General features: G+C 36.4%; 1 protein-coding gene across 2 annotated transcripts in view; it reads left to right on the top strand.

Annotated features, from left to right (window-relative positions):
• NFXL1 (nuclear transcription factor, X-box binding like 1) overlaps positions 1-20,352 on the top strand; it is a 65,681-nt gene that overhangs the window by 18,665 nt on the left and 26,664 nt on the right. For both annotated transcript variants that reach the window (XM_030947029.1, XM_030947028.1), the window contains exons 16-21: positions 3,432-3,572; positions 6,028-6,194; positions 6,953-7,022; positions 13,915-14,019; positions 15,228-15,314; positions 18,266-18,319. In XM_030947029.1, the coding sequence (XP_030802889.1) occupies positions 3,432-3,572; positions 6,028-6,194; positions 6,953-7,022; positions 13,915-14,019; positions 15,228-15,314; positions 18,266-18,319 (624 nt within the window). The remainder of the gene's footprint in view (positions 1-3,431; positions 3,573-6,027; positions 6,195-6,952; positions 7,023-13,914; positions 14,020-15,227; positions 15,315-18,265; positions 18,320-20,352) is intronic.

Below are 20,352 nucleotides of genomic sequence, written 5' to 3'. Positions count from 1 at the left end.
TGATGTTTAAGCTAAAAGAACATTTCTTTTAGCTGAAGTCTACAGCCTTCTCTTAAATAACTTTACATAAATTTATAAAAATAAATAACTCATCGTTCTTCCATTTGTAGTCTCTTAAAAGTAGCTCTCAATTTTATTTCAGGTTGTGTGTCAGAAAAATCACCTATCAACAGTTTGTGCCATCCCAAAAAAGAAATCTTGATGTTTTCTTAACTGTTATATACGTTAGAATTTCATAGCAGTAGTACACATATGCTGTTTTAAAATCTTTTAAAATCAAGTTACTCTAAATCTGTTTTTGATGAGAAACATACATTAAAGCTGATACAAGATAAATGATGACAAAGAAGGAAATCTTTACTGACTATAATATCCATTTATCTGCTGTGTGTGATTTTCTTCTAGTTGCTTCATTTCATTAGATGTTCTAGAGCAAGGAAAATGCTCTGGTTTTGCTTCCTTGTAAATATCCTGAATCAGGCTGGGCATATCATGGAACTCTCTTTTTTCTTGGGTGTTTCTTTTTTTCTTTTGGTAGGAATTTAATGGTATGTTTTAATATTCTGAGTGGGTTTTAGTTCTGGTTTGTTCATAGGAGGAAAATCATTACTCTGCCTCTAGGTAAAACTTAATGTGAAACTTGATGAGATTCATCTGTATGGCTAAACACCTTATAAAGGTTTCCAGATTTTCCTTGCCCTGTTGATTTTAGTTTTCATATTCTAATTGATTTATCTGTTAATCACTTTTATGCATTTCGGAGATTTCCTGGAAAGCTTTTGAAAGTTGTCATGTGTTTTTTTCCTTTCCTTCCTTTCCTTGTCCTGTAGAAGACCTGTAGTCTGAAAATGTTGCCTTCTTTTTTTTTTTTTTTTTCCTATTCAACTTTCATAAAATACTTATGGTTCTCATCTGCCTTCTTCATTCTTCAGCTCATCAGCCTCCTGGAGTTTGTGGCTACTTTGATGTTTTCTTTGTATTAAGAATTCCGGCCCTCATTTAACTCATTCCAGCTGTAGGAAGTAAAACTTTACTTTCTCAGCTGGACTTACTACTTAGATCCACAGCAGAGAAATGGAGAAAAAAAATAATGTAGTGTCCAACAATGTAGGCTTAAATTAATTGAAAATTTTCAATTTTTGGCTACAGTGTCTGTTGATTCCAGGAGGTTGTTGTATCTTACTGAGCTCAAGCTGAAGCTCTGCTGGATGCAGCCAGAGGGCTGGAATGTTCCCTCTAGTTAGACCTCTGAAAGCTACCATTGTTGCCTGGCTGACTTGTGTGCTTCACCAGTCTGCCTTTTTTTAACAGTGCCCCTCATCTGTGTACTTGAGCAGTGCTCCTGGGAGGGATGTTCCAATTCTGCCTAAGTGCTTGGCTGTAACTGGAGCTAGGGGTTGTATCTGGTGGAAGACTAACTCTTGGTAAAAAAAAGTCTCACCAGCATTATGGAACAGCTGGAGCTAATTGCTGTTGTTGCCCTGATCTGCTGTCACTGTCTGAGCCACAGCAGAAGCATAGTCATAAAAAACTGAGTGGCAATGGGCAAGCAAGAAAAGGTAGAGAAGTGGGTGGAATGTAATGAATAATACATCTTTTTTTCCTTCTTTTCTCTTTAACATCCTTTGGCTACTTACATTGCTACTGAAAGGATGTTGTGCTCTGGGGAGGGAGATAGGATGGGATATTAGGAACATCAAAAGCTTTGGTGACTGCTAAGTGTGTTCTGGGTAGGGTACTATTCTCTGCTTCAGACCCACTGCTTCCTGGCTTTTCCTCCTTTGGTCACCAGAAGCATCCATCAGAGACAGAGTAGGATGTTTGCAAGGGGCAGTAGGAACCAGGTGTGGTTGTTGTATTAGTGCTTTTAGCCAGCATTGGCTTCAGCTCTGACACAGGGTGTGAAAGTGGTTGGATGTGATGGCCTCAAGGTTTTCTCCTGTGTATGCCATGCTTGATGTTCAGCTTGCCATGCAGACTTCTCTTCAGTCTTGGTGAGTCAGGATGATCAGGGGAGTTCAGAAGTCTTGTGAATGAACTGGATTTTGAAGTGATGTAGTGGAGTAGTATTTTTTGGGTGTCGCCCAGAAAAATTTATATAGGCAAGTGGGTTTAAATTATACTTTGTGTGATTGAGGGAGATAACATGGACAGTGCTGAAGGGAGGCTGTCCCTCATTCTGCCCTGTGGGGTCATCTCTCTTCTTTCTTTTCAGTTCCTGTGTTCACCTGGTTGTATGGCCAGGCCACTGGCAAAAGACAAGAAACGTTTTTCTATTGATTCCTTTTCTTCCATTTTGATTATTTGAATCATCTTTCTGTAAAGAGAGATGTGTGGTAGGACTTGTTCAGTGGTAGGAGAGTGCTGTGAGGGCTTTAGAGTTTGAAGAGAGAAAAGGAATGAGTACCCTGCAAAGCAGTTCAGTCAACCACAGTTGCAACATAAAATCACACCCTTGGTCTAGTCAAAGTGAGTTATGTCACATTAGCCTCTTGTGTAATAACATCACAAATAGTTTGTTTTTCTCTGAGAAATGACATGAAATTAAGAAAAAAAATCAAATTTTTTGACAGCATCACAGAAAATTAATTTTTTTGGTATGAGTATTATATAATGGTTGGAAAATGCTAAGTGAGTTTCCTCTAATACTTTTGTATGGAGGGACTTGTACTATTCAACTTTAGGCAAGTAACAACCTACCTGGGAATTTACACTGGTTTCAGTACCAATGAAGAGTAATGGCTTTTAAGTAGATGCTCTGAAGGTTTCTGCAGAGTTCTGTTAACTGGAGTGTTGACCTCAAATTCGAAAGTACAAATGTGACATGACATTAAAATCTTAGTCCTGTTATGGAGCTATTTCTGCTTCTCCTTACTTTTCCTGGGAGTTATATTTGTTGTAGTCAGTATTTGCTTTTTAGAATTTCTGGCTTGGAAGTTTTCTGTTTTTCAGACTGTAAAATAGTTTTGATTTGTGGTGACCATTACACAATTAGCCCTGTGAAAGCAAACTGTTACTGTCTTTTGCAATAATAGTAAAGCACCCTAGAAACCTTTAATGGAAGACATGAGTGTAATTGAGAAAGATGGAGCAAATGGTGCTAAAAGATTTGAGTGTAAAATAATCTTTCAAAAAGAAAGGGAAACTATGCAGCAAAAGTTAGGTTGTTTAATGAAGTGTGCTGTTTTCGTGTTATAGTCGGTGTAAAACAAATTTGTGTGGATACATTGTTATGTGGATAGGAACCCAAATGATACTTAAAAAATCAAATACAATTTCTCTCGTGTTTTTTCTTTTTCAAAGGAGAACCAAAGCTTATCTGTAATAATTCCGTGTCTCTTTGTATGTAAATATCTCACAGGCTACATATGTGCAATGTTTGTATATATATCCCACCTGCATATCTGTATTTATTTATTTTTAACTTTTAGGTTAGTCCATTACCATGTCACTCTGCAAATCCCTACTCATGTAAGAGATTTTGTGGGCGGCTTCTTGATTGTCAGAATCATACCTGTATGAAAGAATGCCATTGTGTTACTAAATCCAACAGTGGTGCAGATGGAAAGAAGGTAGGGTAATTTCATTTTTGCTTTTGTTTTTGTGTATTTTATGTATTTTATATGGAAATTGTCTTCAATTTTACTTGGAAAATAAGGAATTTGCAGCTGGAAGGTAAAGATCTATTCCAGATCCCACTGGGAGACTTGCATGTGTGCTGTTCCCATTGATGCTGTGACAGTTAGCTAATCTATATTTCCTTAGACTATAAACCTGAGACAATATTGCGTTTTTTGCAAATTCTATAACTTTGTCTTGTAATGACATTACTTTGATTTCATCAGAACTTTATTTAACACCCTAGAGAAGTCTCTTCTGAAGTTACGAAAAGTAACTGTCAAGATCAAGGGGAGCTACTGATAATCCCCGTATACAAATGCACCTGCAATCTGCTGGGGAAGCTATTTACTGAGGAGAGCTTAAATGGATTGAGGAGGCTGGGAGACATTTAGGAGAGTGCTGGAAATGTTGCAGAATTGCTGAAGACTTTTCAAAGTACTGGGATGATATATTTATCAGTGTTTACTAGAAACTGTCATTTATGCAGTTAAGTTGCAGGTGTTAACTGCTGAAGATAATGTGAAACAAAAGTGTAAAATTAAAATTGTTCAAGTTATGAGCAGTTAGAGCCACATATATGTGTTGTATGGTTTGGGAGAGTCATGATTTGGAGGAAAACAACTTCTCAAGGTTTTTTTAAGCATTACTTCAGAAAAAGTTGCAACATGGGCAGTCTGGGCATTTAGAAAACACAGAAGCAGTTAGTTGGATGTAAAGCAGGAATGTTATGTTTTAACTAGCTTACACTTAAATAGCATAATATGTCTATGAATTCGTGTCCTGGACGTGGTGGTGTTGTCATTTAATAACTGTATATTGTAACACATTAATTTATGATTGTGGAAATTTTGTCTGAGGAGTATGGGCTGTTAGTGCAACTGGTGGAGCAGTGACTTGCAGCAATGGAGTGACATCAGTAAATAGTGAGAGTGACAGTTAAGCATCCCCAGTTCTGACTATAAGAGGCTGCCTGCCTGCTGCTTCAGTTAAGCCAATTAAAATGTGAATGAGTCAGGACTATTCCTGGCTCCATTTTGAATGAAGCAGCACATTCTCAGAAGAATGGGAGTCTATGTATCTGCAAAGCATGGGTAAATCTCATTTCTCAATTTTCTTCAATTCTTATGAACTCAAGTTGGTGTTGACCTTTAGAGCTTTTGTTCTCTTGTTTTGGTAGACTAAATGTAGTCAGGGCTGATTTAATTTCTGGCTTATATGTCTGAGTAGTGATTTTTCTGTCTGGAATTTCAGTTTGTTCTGCATGTTGTGTTAGAAAAATATTGCAGAAAGGCCAGCTGTTTACTTTTACCTACTGTTAAATGTTATATGACAGTTTTCTAAATGGTTTTAGTTGCTGTTGTTTTTCTCAGATTTGAATATTTGTGAGTTAAGATTTGTAAGCAATCATTGTACAAAGGTTTCTTTTTTAAACTTCAGCAAAAATTGTTCAGCTATAGAAGGAGAAGGAAAGGGGACTGGGGAAAAAAACTATTAAAACCTCAAAATTCTTATGCTGTTATTTTGAACAGCATAAAGTGGAACATTGGTGCTGGAAAAGTCCTGTTGGGGAAGCTTTTTGTAGCTTCATTCCTAGATAAATTTGCTTTACTTTGGCTGACTTCTTGGAAACTAAACATTGAATGTGATAGTGGGCCTTTAATATTGTGTTGTGTAGGTTCAGTTGATAAATCATGTCAATCTGTCTGGATCTATTTGGTTGCAGACTGGGGTTCTGGAAGTGTTGTTAAGAATATGAGTAGAAATGAAGCTTTATTTACTGTGCTGTTCATCACCTTGTGCCGGTGATCACATCACCTGCAATCAGAGTGACGTCACAGCTCTGGTAGACTTGTGTCGTCTGTGGAGTAGAAGCAAGACCTTAGGCAGTTCCTAGGATATTCCCAAGTTAATAATCCTTTTTGGAAGATTATACAGAATATCATATGTGTATGGAAATGGAATGACTTAAAGTTTACTTCTTAAAATCAAGCAAACCAATCCTTCCACCCCTGTATTAGAGGGGTGGTATGTAATGATTCAAGCATTACAAGAACATGGTGAGTGGGATAAATTGGTTTTGAATATGTAATGACTTATTTTTCTAACAATTTTCCTTAGAGAATTAACAGAGGTTATGGTCACTTTCCAAAGCACTAATATTAAGGAGGTTCTTTTATGCCCAGGAGGGAAAACAGAATTCTCTTTGACTGACAAACACTGGCATTTCTGGCTTTTTCTTAAAAACATATTTTAATAATTACTCTTGCTTGTGAAATATCTTACTGAATAGCTTGATTCTCATAGCAAAAACACCCCAACTCCTTCTTCTATGTAACAGGTCATTAATGACACCCCACAAAACAAATACTTGGCATTTTCTTTAGTACTTTGTTTTAATTTTGCTAGGCGGGTCCAGAATGCTCACAGTGTGAAGAGGAGTGCACCAAGCCCCGGCCAGCTGGCTGTCCTCACCGATGTGTTTTGCCCTGTCATCCTGGGGATTGCCCATCATGTCTCCAGATGCTTAAAATAAAGTGTCACTGCAAACTATCAGTACTGTATATTGAATGCTTGTAAGTGTCAGAACACAAACCAGCTTTTCATTTGAATGCTATTAACTTGAAATAATTTTGAAATGCCTGGGGATGGGAAGTACTCTTACGGCAATTTATAAAATTTTTCTTGGTTATAATTTCTAAGATAATGGTTTTTTCTATTTAAGTTTTGCCAGTATTTTATTTGGTATTACTGCTGAAATTACTATAAATGCATGGAGTCTCATGAACAGAAATTGTTTTTATAATACAGATAATCGTTTGAATTATGCAAATATAAAGTAATCTACATAAAATTTGTTCTATATGTCCTTCTTTTACAGTATGTAAAGAAGAATTTTATACAAGTATTAGAATGAGTGTAGTTAGTCTAAAAGGTCTTTGTCTTTGCAGTTAGTGTCTTTCAATTTCTAGCTTTAATTGAAAAACTGTTTAGTCTTTCAATTTGTACACTTTTTTAATCATTTGTGTGCGTGGATAGATTTTAAGCTAGACTTCACAAAATATAAGTTGAAACTTGGGGATTGTTCTGAAAATATTCATCATATGCAATTATATTTTTCTTCATTTTCTTTAAAGTACCTCAAGTCCTCTAAATTTTTGTGGGTTTGTCTGTAAAACAGGGCAGTTTATATTAGTCATACAGGATGTCGACAAATGAGTCTGCTTTTATTTACAGTGAAATATACTGGAAATACACCCCTAATTGCATTGACTTCTGTTGTTTTTAAATTGTTTGGGTTTTTTTTAACATAAATACATCTTTCCTTTTACAGAAAACTAACACATGCTGATGTAAAAGAAAAGGAGCTTCTTATTTCCTGCAGAAATCAGTGTCCAAAAGAGGTAAGCCATATTAACAAAGAAATACTTCAGTTGATGGGTATGTGGAATTTTGTGAATATAGACCAAGCAAACTAGAGAAGCTTAGTCTAAGTGAACCTGTTAAATTATAGATGTGAAGGTGGTTAGTGAACTGTACTTGAAGGACATTTATTAATATATTGCTGTCAACTGGGAGGGTAATATTAAAGGAACAGAGGTTTGTCTCCGAGGTACGAATGACTTGGATGTTTAAACACACAGATGAGGTTCAATGTGGAAGAGTATGTCCTCTTATAGGGTTCAAAACTGGTCATCAGTTTGTATCTCATAAATGATAAGATGCTGTTTGATTAGGAAAAATGGTAAGAATTGTGCTTGCTAGTCTCATGTAAGTGCAGGTTTAGAATCCCTATCTGTGCAATTTGGAGGCTAAGGGATTTTATACTTAATAAATGAGACGAGAGAATAATGTTCTGGTGAATTAGTGAAATATATGTTAAGTAGTTAAGTAAAATGGAAGACAAGCCAGTTAGTTTCTCTGCTGTATCTGGGTGCATCTAAAGGTTTGCTGTGAAGAAGAGAAGAATAATATCCTTACTACATGATACTTAGACTGTGAGCCAGTAGCGTCAGTAAAGAAAATTCCCGTTCAATACTATGTTTAAATAATAAACTTTGTGGAACAGGGCAGGAGCTGGTTGGAGAAGCTACCAAATTTTCATCAGAAGCAACTTAGAAATGTTTCAGGATTTCTCTTGCAGCAGTGTTAGCCACAACTGGATGTGAGGGATGGGCCGAAGAACTTTGTCCTTGTCTCTCCAGTGCTGCAGTTGTGTGCTGCTTGTGTGCTTTCAGAAATCCTTGCATTACTTACTGTTTTATGTTTGTTCCTTAGTTGTCATTAATTGTGCTGAGAGTGACAGCTCTGTCTTTACTCCTTTTCCTACTGGAGGGTTAGAAAATGTGTAAAGTGGGAAAGCAGGAATTTCATTATCATCCAGTGTCAGAAACTTCAAATTTGAGTCCTTGTCTTTATTAGAAAAGGACTTTTCTTATCTTTTTCTAAATTATTTTGATTAAACACAAACATTTGCAAGATATCTCCTGCTTTCCTAACAGTGTCTGATGCTCTGCTTTTCAGACAAGATTGGGTTAACCCCAGCAGGAAGGCTGTGTTCTGTACATACTTGTGTTTTCTGCTTTTTGCCCTTGTAGATGCCTATCTGATGGATTTTTTTTCTGTACATGAATGTTCCTGTCACAATTTTCTCATCTGGATGCCTGAAAGCTCACTTCCTGGCGGGGGAACACTTTGAGATATTACTTAATTGTCCATTTATCTCTTAATTTTGTCCTTTGATGTCCTTCTCTGTTACTTTGGTTTTATTTGCTCCACTATTTCCTTCTCTGTATTTTCAAGAGTGCTTACAATCTCTTATCATGAACTATATGTTCTGTACTTCAGATCCTCTTCAAAGAATCTTTTGTTTCCCATAGCTCATCTTTTACTTGGATTAATAGAACTGTTGTGATTTTTCTGAACGTATTCCCCAGACTTAGTCTGGGATTTAAAATCCACCTAGCAGTGGTCCCAAACTTCAGCTTGCAGTTCAGAATTGCCCTGTTCCACAGATAATGTCTTTTTTACTTAGTTTGGTGGGATGTGAAATAAGGAGTACAGCAACAGAATTTACGTTATGAAGTTTTATGAAGCAGCTCTAAAATTCTTACTCCTATAAATGCTTTGGAAAATAAGGTTTTTTCCTAGCTTCTGCTATCCAGAGCACTGTTTTACTGTAATTGATGATGGAAAAATGCATGTTCTTCCTTTCCTGTGATGTTGGCTCTAGCTCTTACAGTCTTTCATGAAATATAGAAATTAGCTATTAGTACCTTCTTGCTTCAGGTAGTTCATATCTTTGTTACAATTCTTCCTACTTTCTTCAGATCCGACTTTGATAACTACATGGGTATTATCTGAGGTTTTTACTATTTTTTGTCTAAAAAATCTGTTCCATTTCTCTGAATACTGAACAGTTCTAGGGATGTTTTGTCTGTTTCTGTTTTATAAACAAAATATATCTCTGCAGCTTTGAGAAAATGAGATATCTGTATCATAATACAATTTATACTGATAGTTCTCTTTTAAAGGAATCATTGATAAACACAATTTGAAGGGGCAGCCTTAACAGACACCACCCTGCCATTCCCACCACCACCTCTCCCCAGCAAACACAGGCCAAGCCCATTTTGTTGTTTTTAAGTCTTTGTCTTGTGAGACAAGAACTTAGAAACAACTTGACCAGAGATAAGATGTATATGACTACTGAATTTGGAGCATTTACAGATTGCAGATCTAAAATGTCTACCCAAAACTAATTTGGGAGTGTTTTTTGTGTAGTTTTGGAGCCTCAAGTAAATTTCAAATTAGTGTTCCTTGAGAATTTTGTTATTCCATGTCAGGAGCTGACATTGAGTCATTTGCAGAGCTCAGTGAAGCTGATTTTTCCTATAAATCAGTGTACTCACTGTAATCACTTCTAGCTTACCATAGTGCAACTTAGGTACAACAGAATGCAGTATTTTACTGCAGTTGTCATTTTGAGATGTTTTTGGTTAATGGAAATTGCGGTAGACAATATTAGTAGACAGTGGTAGGACAGCTATCACATTTGTTTTACAGTTGCCATGGTACATTTGGGGATAAAGAAAACCAATTATATTGTCTGTTCCTTTGCAAAAATGCTACAGAAACTTAAAAAAATTGTGAAGTTCCATGCTTTTCTTTTGGCTATGGCAGTATAAAACTAAAAAAATAACTTTCAGCATTGCATAGTACAGCTGACATTTCCTTTCTGCTTTAGGGAGAAGCAGGGTCTTTAATGCTGCAACAGCTGTTATATAGGAGATATTTTAATTAAAAAGTTAATTCTTTTGTTTGGTAGTAATAACAAGATATCCTGTTAAAGGAAATGTAACTTTTTTTTTCTTAATCGGGGTGATTAAATTCTTATGATCATGCTTGCAGATGTTTTGAGACAATTCTAACATAGAAATTTTAAGTTGATCAGTTTTCATTGTCTGTGTTTTCCTGTTAGTATTTGTGAATCTGTATTTAATACTTTATTCCATGTAGTTAGTATTTTTTGACAAAATAGCCATACTTTGTAGTTTTACTGTGCGCTCTGCTTTTGTCTTGATGTGAAATACATGACTCCATTATGATAAATTTTTTGGGGTTTTTAATGCATTGAACTAATTAAGCATTCTGGAAATAAAACTGAATTCTGCAAACACACACTGCAAATGTATGTGGATTGTAAAAAAATTAGTTTTGTCTTTGGAAGTGATAAAATTCTCTTTTGTACTTAGCTTTTGGAATTGGTGCAAAAAAGTGCTATTTTCTTTAGTACCAGGCTATTTTCTGTATTATCAGATGTGTATTAACAGTTTGTGTTTACTGCCTTCTGTTGGTGTTCACTTAAACCTCTATAAGTGTTGACAGAGTTTATCATCATCGGGTATAATCGTAAGACTTAAATGCACTGCCTATGGAAAAAATATTTGTAGGACATTTTTGGTTGCTTTTTTTTTTTTTCAGAGCTGTGGATTAAATCCCTTCTTTTAATGGCCTTGCCATATCAAACATAAAGCCTGTCCCAATTGGGGTTTACTCCTGAAGCTATTGACAAGAGATTTTGTACAGTGCTCCTCCCCAAAAGGGGCACACACTTTGACCACCAAGTAGTTCAGCACTGACATTTAAAAACAAGCAAAAAAAAAATCCTTTCCCATTACATTTTTCTATCCAGCAGAAGCAGCAGAATGATTGCTTTTGTTTTCTGCAGTCATGGGGAAATGTTGTTTTGCCATTCATTCCACAGCTTCTCTTCATATTTTTTTTAGTGTTGTTTTTACAGTGGAGGGAGTAAGAAGAAAGTTCCCCACACAGAGATATAGGACAAGAAAAAAGCTGGCAGGGGAACTTAAGTGTGTGCATTTGCTTTTCAGTATTGGATTAAACATACTCCTGTGCTATAAATATTTTGGTCTAATGGTGTCTAAGAATTTTATTGCAGTAGCACTTAGAGGATGAGGTGAGGGTTACTGTCTTGAATTTGCAGCTCTGACATGCCGGTTAGGACATGACTGTTTGGGCTTTGACACTATTAATGAATATGTGTCTAATTATTATGGAAAAGTAAGCTGGAGGTAATAGTTCTAGCCATGGCTTGTTCTAGCCAGCATGAGTGACTGGCAGGTGAGACTCGATGGAGTTATTGTGCCTGATGCTCTTGTGTAGGGAGCCAGGAGACAGTGTTCATGCAGTAGCAAATTGGTTTTGCAGAGAGTGTGGTCAGTTGTGAGGAGACTCGGCCATTAGACTCCATGTTCTGAGTGGTAGTCTTGCCTTGGTAGCATACAAGGCTTACACAAGGTTATCCCCTCATATTTTCAAAATGAGGCAAAATAAGTTTTTGATTTCAGGGAAAAATATTTGCTGATGATCAGTTGTAACTAAAAATCCTAGATTCCTTCTTTGATAAGGTGACCAATTTCTATATTTCTCCCTCCAGATAAAATGAATAGGTGAGATCCGCTGCATATGGCTTCAGCTGAGTGAGTGAGTCAATGCTACTTAGTGAATTTCTAGTTCAGATACAGGAGAGGGTTAATACCAGCATGAAGAAACAACTAAAAGAAACAACTGTATTTGATTATCTTTTGAAAAAACCACCCAGATTCCTCCCCCAAAACAACATCAAAACTAAAGAAAAAGATGGAGCAAGAGATATTAACAATAAGGAAGATTTTCCAAGGACTGAACTGACACTTAACTTTGCATTGTTTTCAGTAATGACCTTGGCAGTAAAAACATTGTCATTTTCTGATGAAAAGTTGTGGGGTGTTGTCAGTGTACAAGAATTGAGGAAGTGCATCTGTAGAACACATGTATTGGGGTCATGTTATTAAATACAGAAAAGCACCCCAAAACAATAAGACCATACATATGAAGCTTATAGTAAGCTCCCAGGAAACAGCAGATACTCTTATTTTTACAGCATGATTAGCTGGAGAGAAATGCAGTGAGAGCTGAAGATGTTTTGGGGAACATGCTCTACTAAGAATGAGGTGCAATTAAGACATTGTACAAAGTCCTTCTTGCTGAGATGTCACTTGAAATATTACATGCAGTTCTGGCTGTGTATTCAAGAAACATTGATTGAACATAGTTGAAATTCAATTAAGGCAATACTGTGATAATAAAGAGCCTTTTAAGAAAAGACAGAAGTACTTCAATATGGGGATAAGAACTGCAGCTTAGATTAGCTAGAACAAACCTAGGAGACTCAAAAAAAAAAGCTCTTACATCTTGTAGTGACCTCATGGAGCACCCTCCTTAGTGAAATTGTAGAATAGGCTCAGAATGGGGGACTGTTTCCAAGGTAAGTGTTCATCCAGTCCTGGAAGGATATATGAGGTACCTGCCTGTAGGAGGACTGGTTTTCAGAACAGAGCATGGTGACTTAAAGGTTCCTTCTAGTCCTGTATGAAATGTGCTGAAACAGTAACTAGGAAACTGAGCCAAAAGCACAAAGTATCTCTAATGGCTTGTGACTGTCATGGACATGAAGACGTGTGTATGTGTTCCATAATTTTAGTCTGAAAGATTCATGTTCTGTTTAGGTGTGTGTTTCATGATACTGGCTCAGATGTTGTGCCCATTCCAATGGACTTCTGAGAACCCAGATTTACTAATCAAAGTTGTACCCACCTGGGTTTGATACTTACTGTTTTCATTCTTGTGGATAAAGTGATGTAGTATGTATAGATTTTGAATTTTTAATAAATGGGAAAAACTGATCTTAAAATTGTATGTCTTAGGGCATTTTCCAATTTGCATTAATCCCTTGATGACAGTGAAGAGGTGAAATTTCACTTCTGATAAAGAACATTGTCTAATGCTATTTTAAGTAGTTGGGGGCTTTAAAGCTCTCTATAAGTAAGTTGCTTAGATGTCTTCTGTTAGATTCTATCTTTGGTTATTAACAGTATTAGGTTATGTAATTGAAAATGAAAAATTGTTACTGTGAAGACTTCTTATGAGCAAGGGATATTTTTAGTCAAGTTCTTAACAATGAAAAAAATCTGTTTACTTTCCTGACATATTTTATCTAATGCAATGCTGGGAGCACTGCTACGTTCTTATCAATCAGCCTACTTAAATTAGTAACTCAATTCTTACACAGTAAATGAACGATAATTTTTTCTTTGTAAGTTAAAAATTGCACTGGCAGTAAAAAAAGTCTTTATCTTTCAGATGGCAGAAATAGGATGACCTGCCAAATGCATAAAATTAGGATTTTGTGAATTATTTTTGCCATGATAAGAATTTTGGTGACCTTTATTTGACTTTTGCATAGTTCAGATAATGTTTGAATAGAAGATTTCTTTTGCGGTATTTTTGCTTCTGATTTTTTCCTCTTCCTTTATTACTCTGTCTAATCTACACATAGCTACAGTACACGCAATTTCAGTTTTCAGGGTTTTTTTACCTTATCCATTTGTATTCCCCCAGCATAGAGATGGCTAGGGTGATTGTTGTATACATTACTGTGGAAATGACTGTTCTTGAAACATGTGAAAGGAGAAATTGTCTTCCAATGAAGCTGTGCCAATAAAAGAGAAATCATACTACAGGAACTGAAAACCAGTATATAATAAGCAAACATTTTCCCCCACAAAAAAAAAGAAAAGAAAAATCAATTATTTCACAAGTTAAAAGACTGATTACCTGAATGAGTTTTCTGTTAAAATTCTGTGTCTGAAATAAAACCAATTCCATATGTTCTTGGTAATTTTACAATGCTTTATTGATGTGGGAGTTTAATTTGTGTTTTGTTCCTTACAGCTGCCCTGTGGTCACCGGTGTAAAGAGATTTGCCATTCAGGTAGCTGTCCTCTTAACTGCAGCCAGAAGGTCAAACTCCGATGTCTCTGTAAGAGACTGAAAAAGGTAAATTTACAAGATGCAGTTTTTGAAGGATGTATATTCTTTGCATGTTCCTGAGCTTGTATGGATGGATTATGTGGATGCTGCAGATTGGAATAGGGCCTGTTACTACAGTAGGACTGTAACGATTCACATCGGCTGAAGATCTGGGCTACTATATCTGCAGATTCACTGGAGAATATAAAATCTTGTTAGTTCTAAAATATGTTAGCTGCCTGACTTACAATAGCTTTAACTTCATTCACACTTAAATTTTTGTGAGAAAAATACTCAGATGACCTGGAGTGATTTGAGAATAAAAATTACATTTTTATGACAATATTGGGAAAATGTAAAGAAGTTGGAATTAGCACAGATGTTGTGAAACCTGAACTAATATAATTAATTAAGGTTCCTGCAAACCTAGAAGCAAGTATGGGCATCAGCATCCTTAGCTTCTAACACAGATATGGACAAAGTAATATAACAAGTTTACTATAGCTATACACTATTATGAGGGGAACAACAGAAATTTATATGAAGTTTTGACAAATGATGATGTCTTAATGAAAAAAAACCCATAATCTGTCTTAATTAAAAAATGTTCAAATTACCTTTCTGGACCCAGTTAACTTCTGAACCTTCCAGCAGTTCCCCAGAGTCCTCAGCTTCTCCAAAATTTGTCTTGTGCATCCAAGAAGTCTTGCAGGTGGGATGCTCAGCAAGAGAAAAGATGACATATATAGAATAAGTGCTTAAAACTGAGCAGCCTCTGCTTACAGATAACCACTTTGTTGTTTGGGTTTTTTTTTAATTTCTTCAGTACTAGGAAAAAGGGAGAAAGTATGATTGAGAATTACTGAATTTCCCCCCATGACCAGACTATGTCCTATAGTGTAAGCCAGTAAAGGTCATATATATGAAATTACTGACACTCTAAATGCAAAGGTTCAGAAGGTTATCTTACTTCTCTAAGGCAAACAGATGAGTAAAGAGGAGGAAAATTAAACTGGACTGTAGATTTATTCTTCCTTTCAGCTTAGCTTATTAGAAAGAAGAAAAAAAAGGACAATTTAATACATAATTATAGGTTGAAATAACATTCAGTCATTAGCTTTATATGTAAAACTCATGTTTTACTAAATAAGAAAGTTTTATTATTTTCATAAAGAAGTTGACAATTAAAATCTTATATAGGGAAATTATTATAAAAGACAAATTCTACTTAACAGGAAGTGCAGTGCAGCAAGATACAAGAAGGCCAAGTTTCACTGGAATGTGATGCATTATGCAAGGAAATGAAGCGGAAAGCACATGAGGTAATGTAACCACTGGAGCTATAATTCCTTCTCGGAGCTTCTAGAAAAGTAGGAAAAAGAGCACATTATTTTTCAAGGCAGTACCTGCAGAAATGCAGCGTAAGTGGATGTGCTGTTGAATAGTAGCTATTTTTTCAGTCTTGAATTTATGAATGGTGTTAATTGACTCAAATACTATTTTTAAACAGTATTATGTTATTTTTTTTCTTTGAATTGATTGGAACTGATTTTTTCCTCTTTCACTGAGAACAAGTGATGATCAGTGATGATAAAATAGTCATTATTAGTGCTGTAAGACTAGAGTCAGACTGCTTTACAGAGCATTGTAAGATCTGTCTTTCCAATCAAGGTTTTGCAGCTATCAGTTGCTCAGCTTGTCCAGTGTGGAGTATAATCTGCCATGTGGTATTAGTTGTCCTATACTGGTAGAATTGAGACTTGCCAGTAACTGCAGAATACTACCTAGACTGCTGTTAATGTGACTTCTCCCTAGCTCAGCTGTTTTACGAAGTAAAGAATTTGCTATGTGCTGTCACACAGAGAGAGAGGATATGATCCTTGCTGTTACAAACCTTTAATAAAAACATACACAAAAATGTGGATGCATAAATTGCTTGGATTTTATCAGGTAGGTTTTGGATGTGATAAATGTACAACCCAAGAACTCAATGGGTAAAGTCAAGTAAGCTTCTGCTCAGATTTTCAGGATTGATTGACAAGTTCTAACAACTACCACACTGACCAAATCCTGCAACTTTGCAAACAGGTTGAATGCTAAAACTCTTGGGATATGCCTTTAGGGAATACCAACCATAACAAATAGTTCTAGAAAGAATGTGAAGATTGTAAGTTCATAGTATATGGAGTCCCTCTCTAAAGCCAGGTGAGCTGACAGTAAGAGTGCATGAGCTGAGACCCAGCAGCCTGTCTGAGTGCTGCAGTGTCAGTGCTGTCTGCCTGGAGCAGATACTACTGCCAATGTCGTGCCCTGATGTTGTAATCCACAGGGAGAAATGGTCTAAGGCAGTGAGCAAATGGCCACAAGTCTCTGCTGTCAGCAATGCCACAGACATACTGGATGGCACAACCTAGCTGTTTGTACGTTCTTCTCAGAAGGATGGGAATTTACTTGTTTTGGGGTTTTTTATCACTTTATCACTTTATATAAAGTGATAAAGTTTTATTTAAATTCTTCCTAGGCACCTTTTTCTAACCTGTGTTGACTTGTTATGCAAATGACATACTACAATAGCCTACTAATATAGGCACTTGATGAAAGTGGCTTATTTATGTCTATTACTGTTTAATGTGTCCAGACTGGAAAAAAACTTGTTGAAAACTGCAGACATTTACAAAGAGAAATTAGTTTGCACATTTGCAAAGCACCCATTAATTTCTAAAACTGAAGTGCATTAATTCTTAATGAAACTTTTCATGTCTGGCACCTATTGAGTAAGCATTTCTTACTCACTAAATGCCTAGGAATTGAATGTGTCTTTTACTGTACATTTTATTAAAGAAATAGTCCTAGAAATGTTTTTCCATGCTGTGATTATAATAGTTAAGGTTCCCTTTATCTGTGTACATTCTACCTGTGTATCTTATACAAATATGACCACACCAGAGTAAAAAGAAGCTTTTCTGTTGCTCTTTTCCAGATTTGAAGGTCACTTTTTCTTTTGTAGCTGAAGTTTTGCCATTAGATGGCAGTGGAAAACGAGGGGGCTCATTGTGTAGTTTTTTGCACACCATATTTTCAGATTTCAGATGTGCACGGCTGAAAAGGTCCTTTACACACATTTCTAAAGAGACTCTGCCATTGTATCTAGATTAATGAAATTCTCAATAGTGCTTTTATTTGATACAAGGTTTAGTAATTTAAAAATTAGTCAGAAAACCTGCAAATAGGACTGTGCTTTTGGCCCTGCCCCTAGTCCCTGCTGTTTCATCTACAGCGTGCTAAAGCATGAGTTAGTGTGCTTTCTCCTTAGTCATCAAAAGCTCTTGAATTGGAAATTATTTGTAATCAATTCTACCTGTGCAAACAGTATTCAGTAAACTGTTTTCATTGTTAGTGTGCAAATCATCCAGCTACTAGGATCAAGATTTTTTTCATTTCAAGTTATTAATAGATTTTTACATCTAAATTTTCTAAGGGAATGATTCAGCGACTGCAATGCTAAAAGCCTAAAAAAGGTATAAAAAAGGGAGCTATATAAACTTCTCCCATATACTGTTCCTGTGGGAACTTAAGAGGGTGACATGGTGTCTTTCTAATGGCCTTTGTTGGATTTATCTCCTATTAACATGCCTGGTTGTTTTTCAGTTGACATAAAATTTTGGCATCTACAAATGTCCTGTAGTACTGAAATTCTAGATTTAGCCAAATACTCTGTGGGAGTAGAATACTTTCCTCTATTGTGAGCCAACCTCCTGGTAAATTCATTTTATGCCTTTGCATTATGAAAAATAATTATTGATGCTTGATCCCTGTTTAGCATCTGTGTACTCTCCAGGATTTGGTGTCCTGTTAGTCACCTGATGAATGCTAGTTATGCATTCTTCAGATGGGAGCCACTCCATCCTGTTGTCCTTTGTATACGTTCAGGTTTCATATTTATTTATTATTGTAGGACAAAAATGGAATGCAGCTGCTAACATTCAAGTATGTGGCATCTTTATGTATTGACAATTTTTTCTGCACCATTTTTTTCTTAATACTTTCTAGCATTTAATTTGCTTTCTTGAACTCTGCAAAATATTTCTATAGAGTTATCAATTGTATCTTGCATGACTACTTTTCATATGGCTTTTGGATGGTGGAGCTCACATGATGGAAAGTTCGCAGGCTTTTGCTGAGAACCATTCTATAGGAGTAATTATGACTTCTTAAGAAAATAGGTTTAGCTGCTGTTTACAACAATTTATTATAACTTTGTGTGTCTGGACAGATAAAAGAAGCAGAAGCAAAAGCTGCTCTTGAAGAGAAGAAGCGAAGACAACAGGTATTAGCCTTTCTTTTTCCTCATCCACCTCATCCTCACCTTGTTCTTGTTAGTAAATAATGTAATTTACACGCTATTAAAGATTTGTAGTTTTTAATGTGATATGCACAGTCATTCCTGTCAGCTTTTACCATACTCTGTGTGCTGTAAATTATTTACAATGGTTGAGGCCACATTTCTGCAAGCAATTTTCATATTTTGTGCAAAATGGTAACTTTGTATTACTATAGCTTTGTATAAGGTAATTTATTTTTAAACTAGTAAGTATGCTTTATTTTAATCAAACACTTTATACAGCATAAACACTACAGAATACTGAATAGCCTCTGCAAGATTTAAATATTGAGTGAAGCTGCCCTTCCCCCTCCTATCATGAAAGAACAAGGACAGCTAGATGAGTTCTTGTCCTTCAAGGTCTCTGGAGTGGAGGGGGAACATGTATTGAGTGTAATTGCTGTTGGTGGTGAGGGTATGTGGTTGGCATTGCAATCCACAAAGCTGCTGTGCCAGCTGCCTGGAGGTGCTGGTCACATTCAGGCAAACACTCTAAGCTCAGTTGGTGATGGCTAGGACAGGTTTGTCATCTGGAGTCTGCACACCTTCCAGCCAGTTCATGTGTGCCTGTGCCTGAGTGAGCATTTGACACCAAATCATATTCCATGTCTGGTGTGTGCTTTCTGTCTCCTTTTACTGAATTATCACAGCATCTGTGTATTTAGTTTACACTTGTGTTTTCACCTGCATGTCACACACTGTTTTTATCAGGGATCAGTGGCTTGCTCCCTTCTTGAAAGGGGGGCAAGGGAGGCTTACAGTGATGATGCACTTGTGCCATTTCCCCAATCTCATTAGGATAGACAGTCTCTCTCTGGGTCATAACTTCTGTTATACACACTTTTAAAGTTCTCTAAGTAATTCATGAAAATGTTACATCTAAATTGCTCTGGCAAGGCATGTTTTTGCTTATCAGAGGGGAACCTTATCTGCTCATCCTGCAAGAAAAACATGGTTATGCATCTGTCCAGAGCACCAGGCCCTGTTCTGTGATCATCCTGCAATGTTTGTTGCAACATTCATATCTCAGCTGTCTATAGAATTTCCTCATATAACTCCTAGACAGTTCTTCTAATTCTTCTTGTTCTCTAAGCTGACCTTCGAAATGTTACTTCTGGCATATAGGTCAGGAAGTGTGACTTACATACAGATGTCTGAAACAAATTGGGCAGAGGAAATCTGTAGGTGTTGGTTCTGCAAGCTAAGTACTGAAGTGTGCTAATGGGCATTTAAACATGTAAAGAACACGTTTACAGTCCTAGAGCTAGAAAGCCAAATTTGCTGATGTTTGTCTTGCACTGAGTGTTTGCATGCATTCCAGAAGCCATCCCACCCAAATACTAATGATTTCTGCTCAAAATCACTTGATTTATAGTCCCTCTAGTAAAGTCTCAGTAAGGAAGCTCCTCTGAAACAGTAGAAGATTCGCTCTACCAACACAGTGTGCTGGATTTTGGCTGGGTTCTTCAGCAGTGATTGTTTCTCTCTGCAGTCACACCACCATTCCTTTCTACTTGTACATTCTTTGAATTCTCACAGTTCCAGCTCCACTGTAGTAACTTTATGCAATATATGGCAACTGCTCCTGCATATGTGTTTTGTGATGGATGCAACTTCAGGGATGGAAAACTTCACCTATACATAATGAACCCTATTAGAAGGTTAAAAGAAAGGACAAAACAAATTGTTAAAAAAAAGAGACAGCTGTAACTAATAAATAGGCTCTAGAACTGCGTACAAGTACTAACCTCAACTACTGCAGCCTTTTTATGTAACATTGGTTCCCATCCAGTTAGAACTCATAATCTGCCATCTGTTGATGGAAATTGGAGGACATCACTATCGTAGGGTGTTGGGTCACATTAAAAATATATTTTTTAGTGTAGTCCCTTCTGACAAAAGTTTCCTTTTGACCTTTTGACCTTCCTCAATGTCATTAGCACTTTTTTGTAGAGACTGTTCATCTGTTAGTCACAGTT

Source organism: Camarhynchus parvulus, chromosome 4 (assembly GCF_901933205.1).
Source record: "Camarhynchus parvulus chromosome 4, STF_HiC, whole genome shotgun sequence".
NCBI classification, from domain to species: Eukaryota; Metazoa; Chordata; class Aves; order Passeriformes; family Thraupidae; genus Camarhynchus; species Camarhynchus parvulus.
This window is presented reverse-complemented; position numbering and strand designations above follow the sequence as displayed.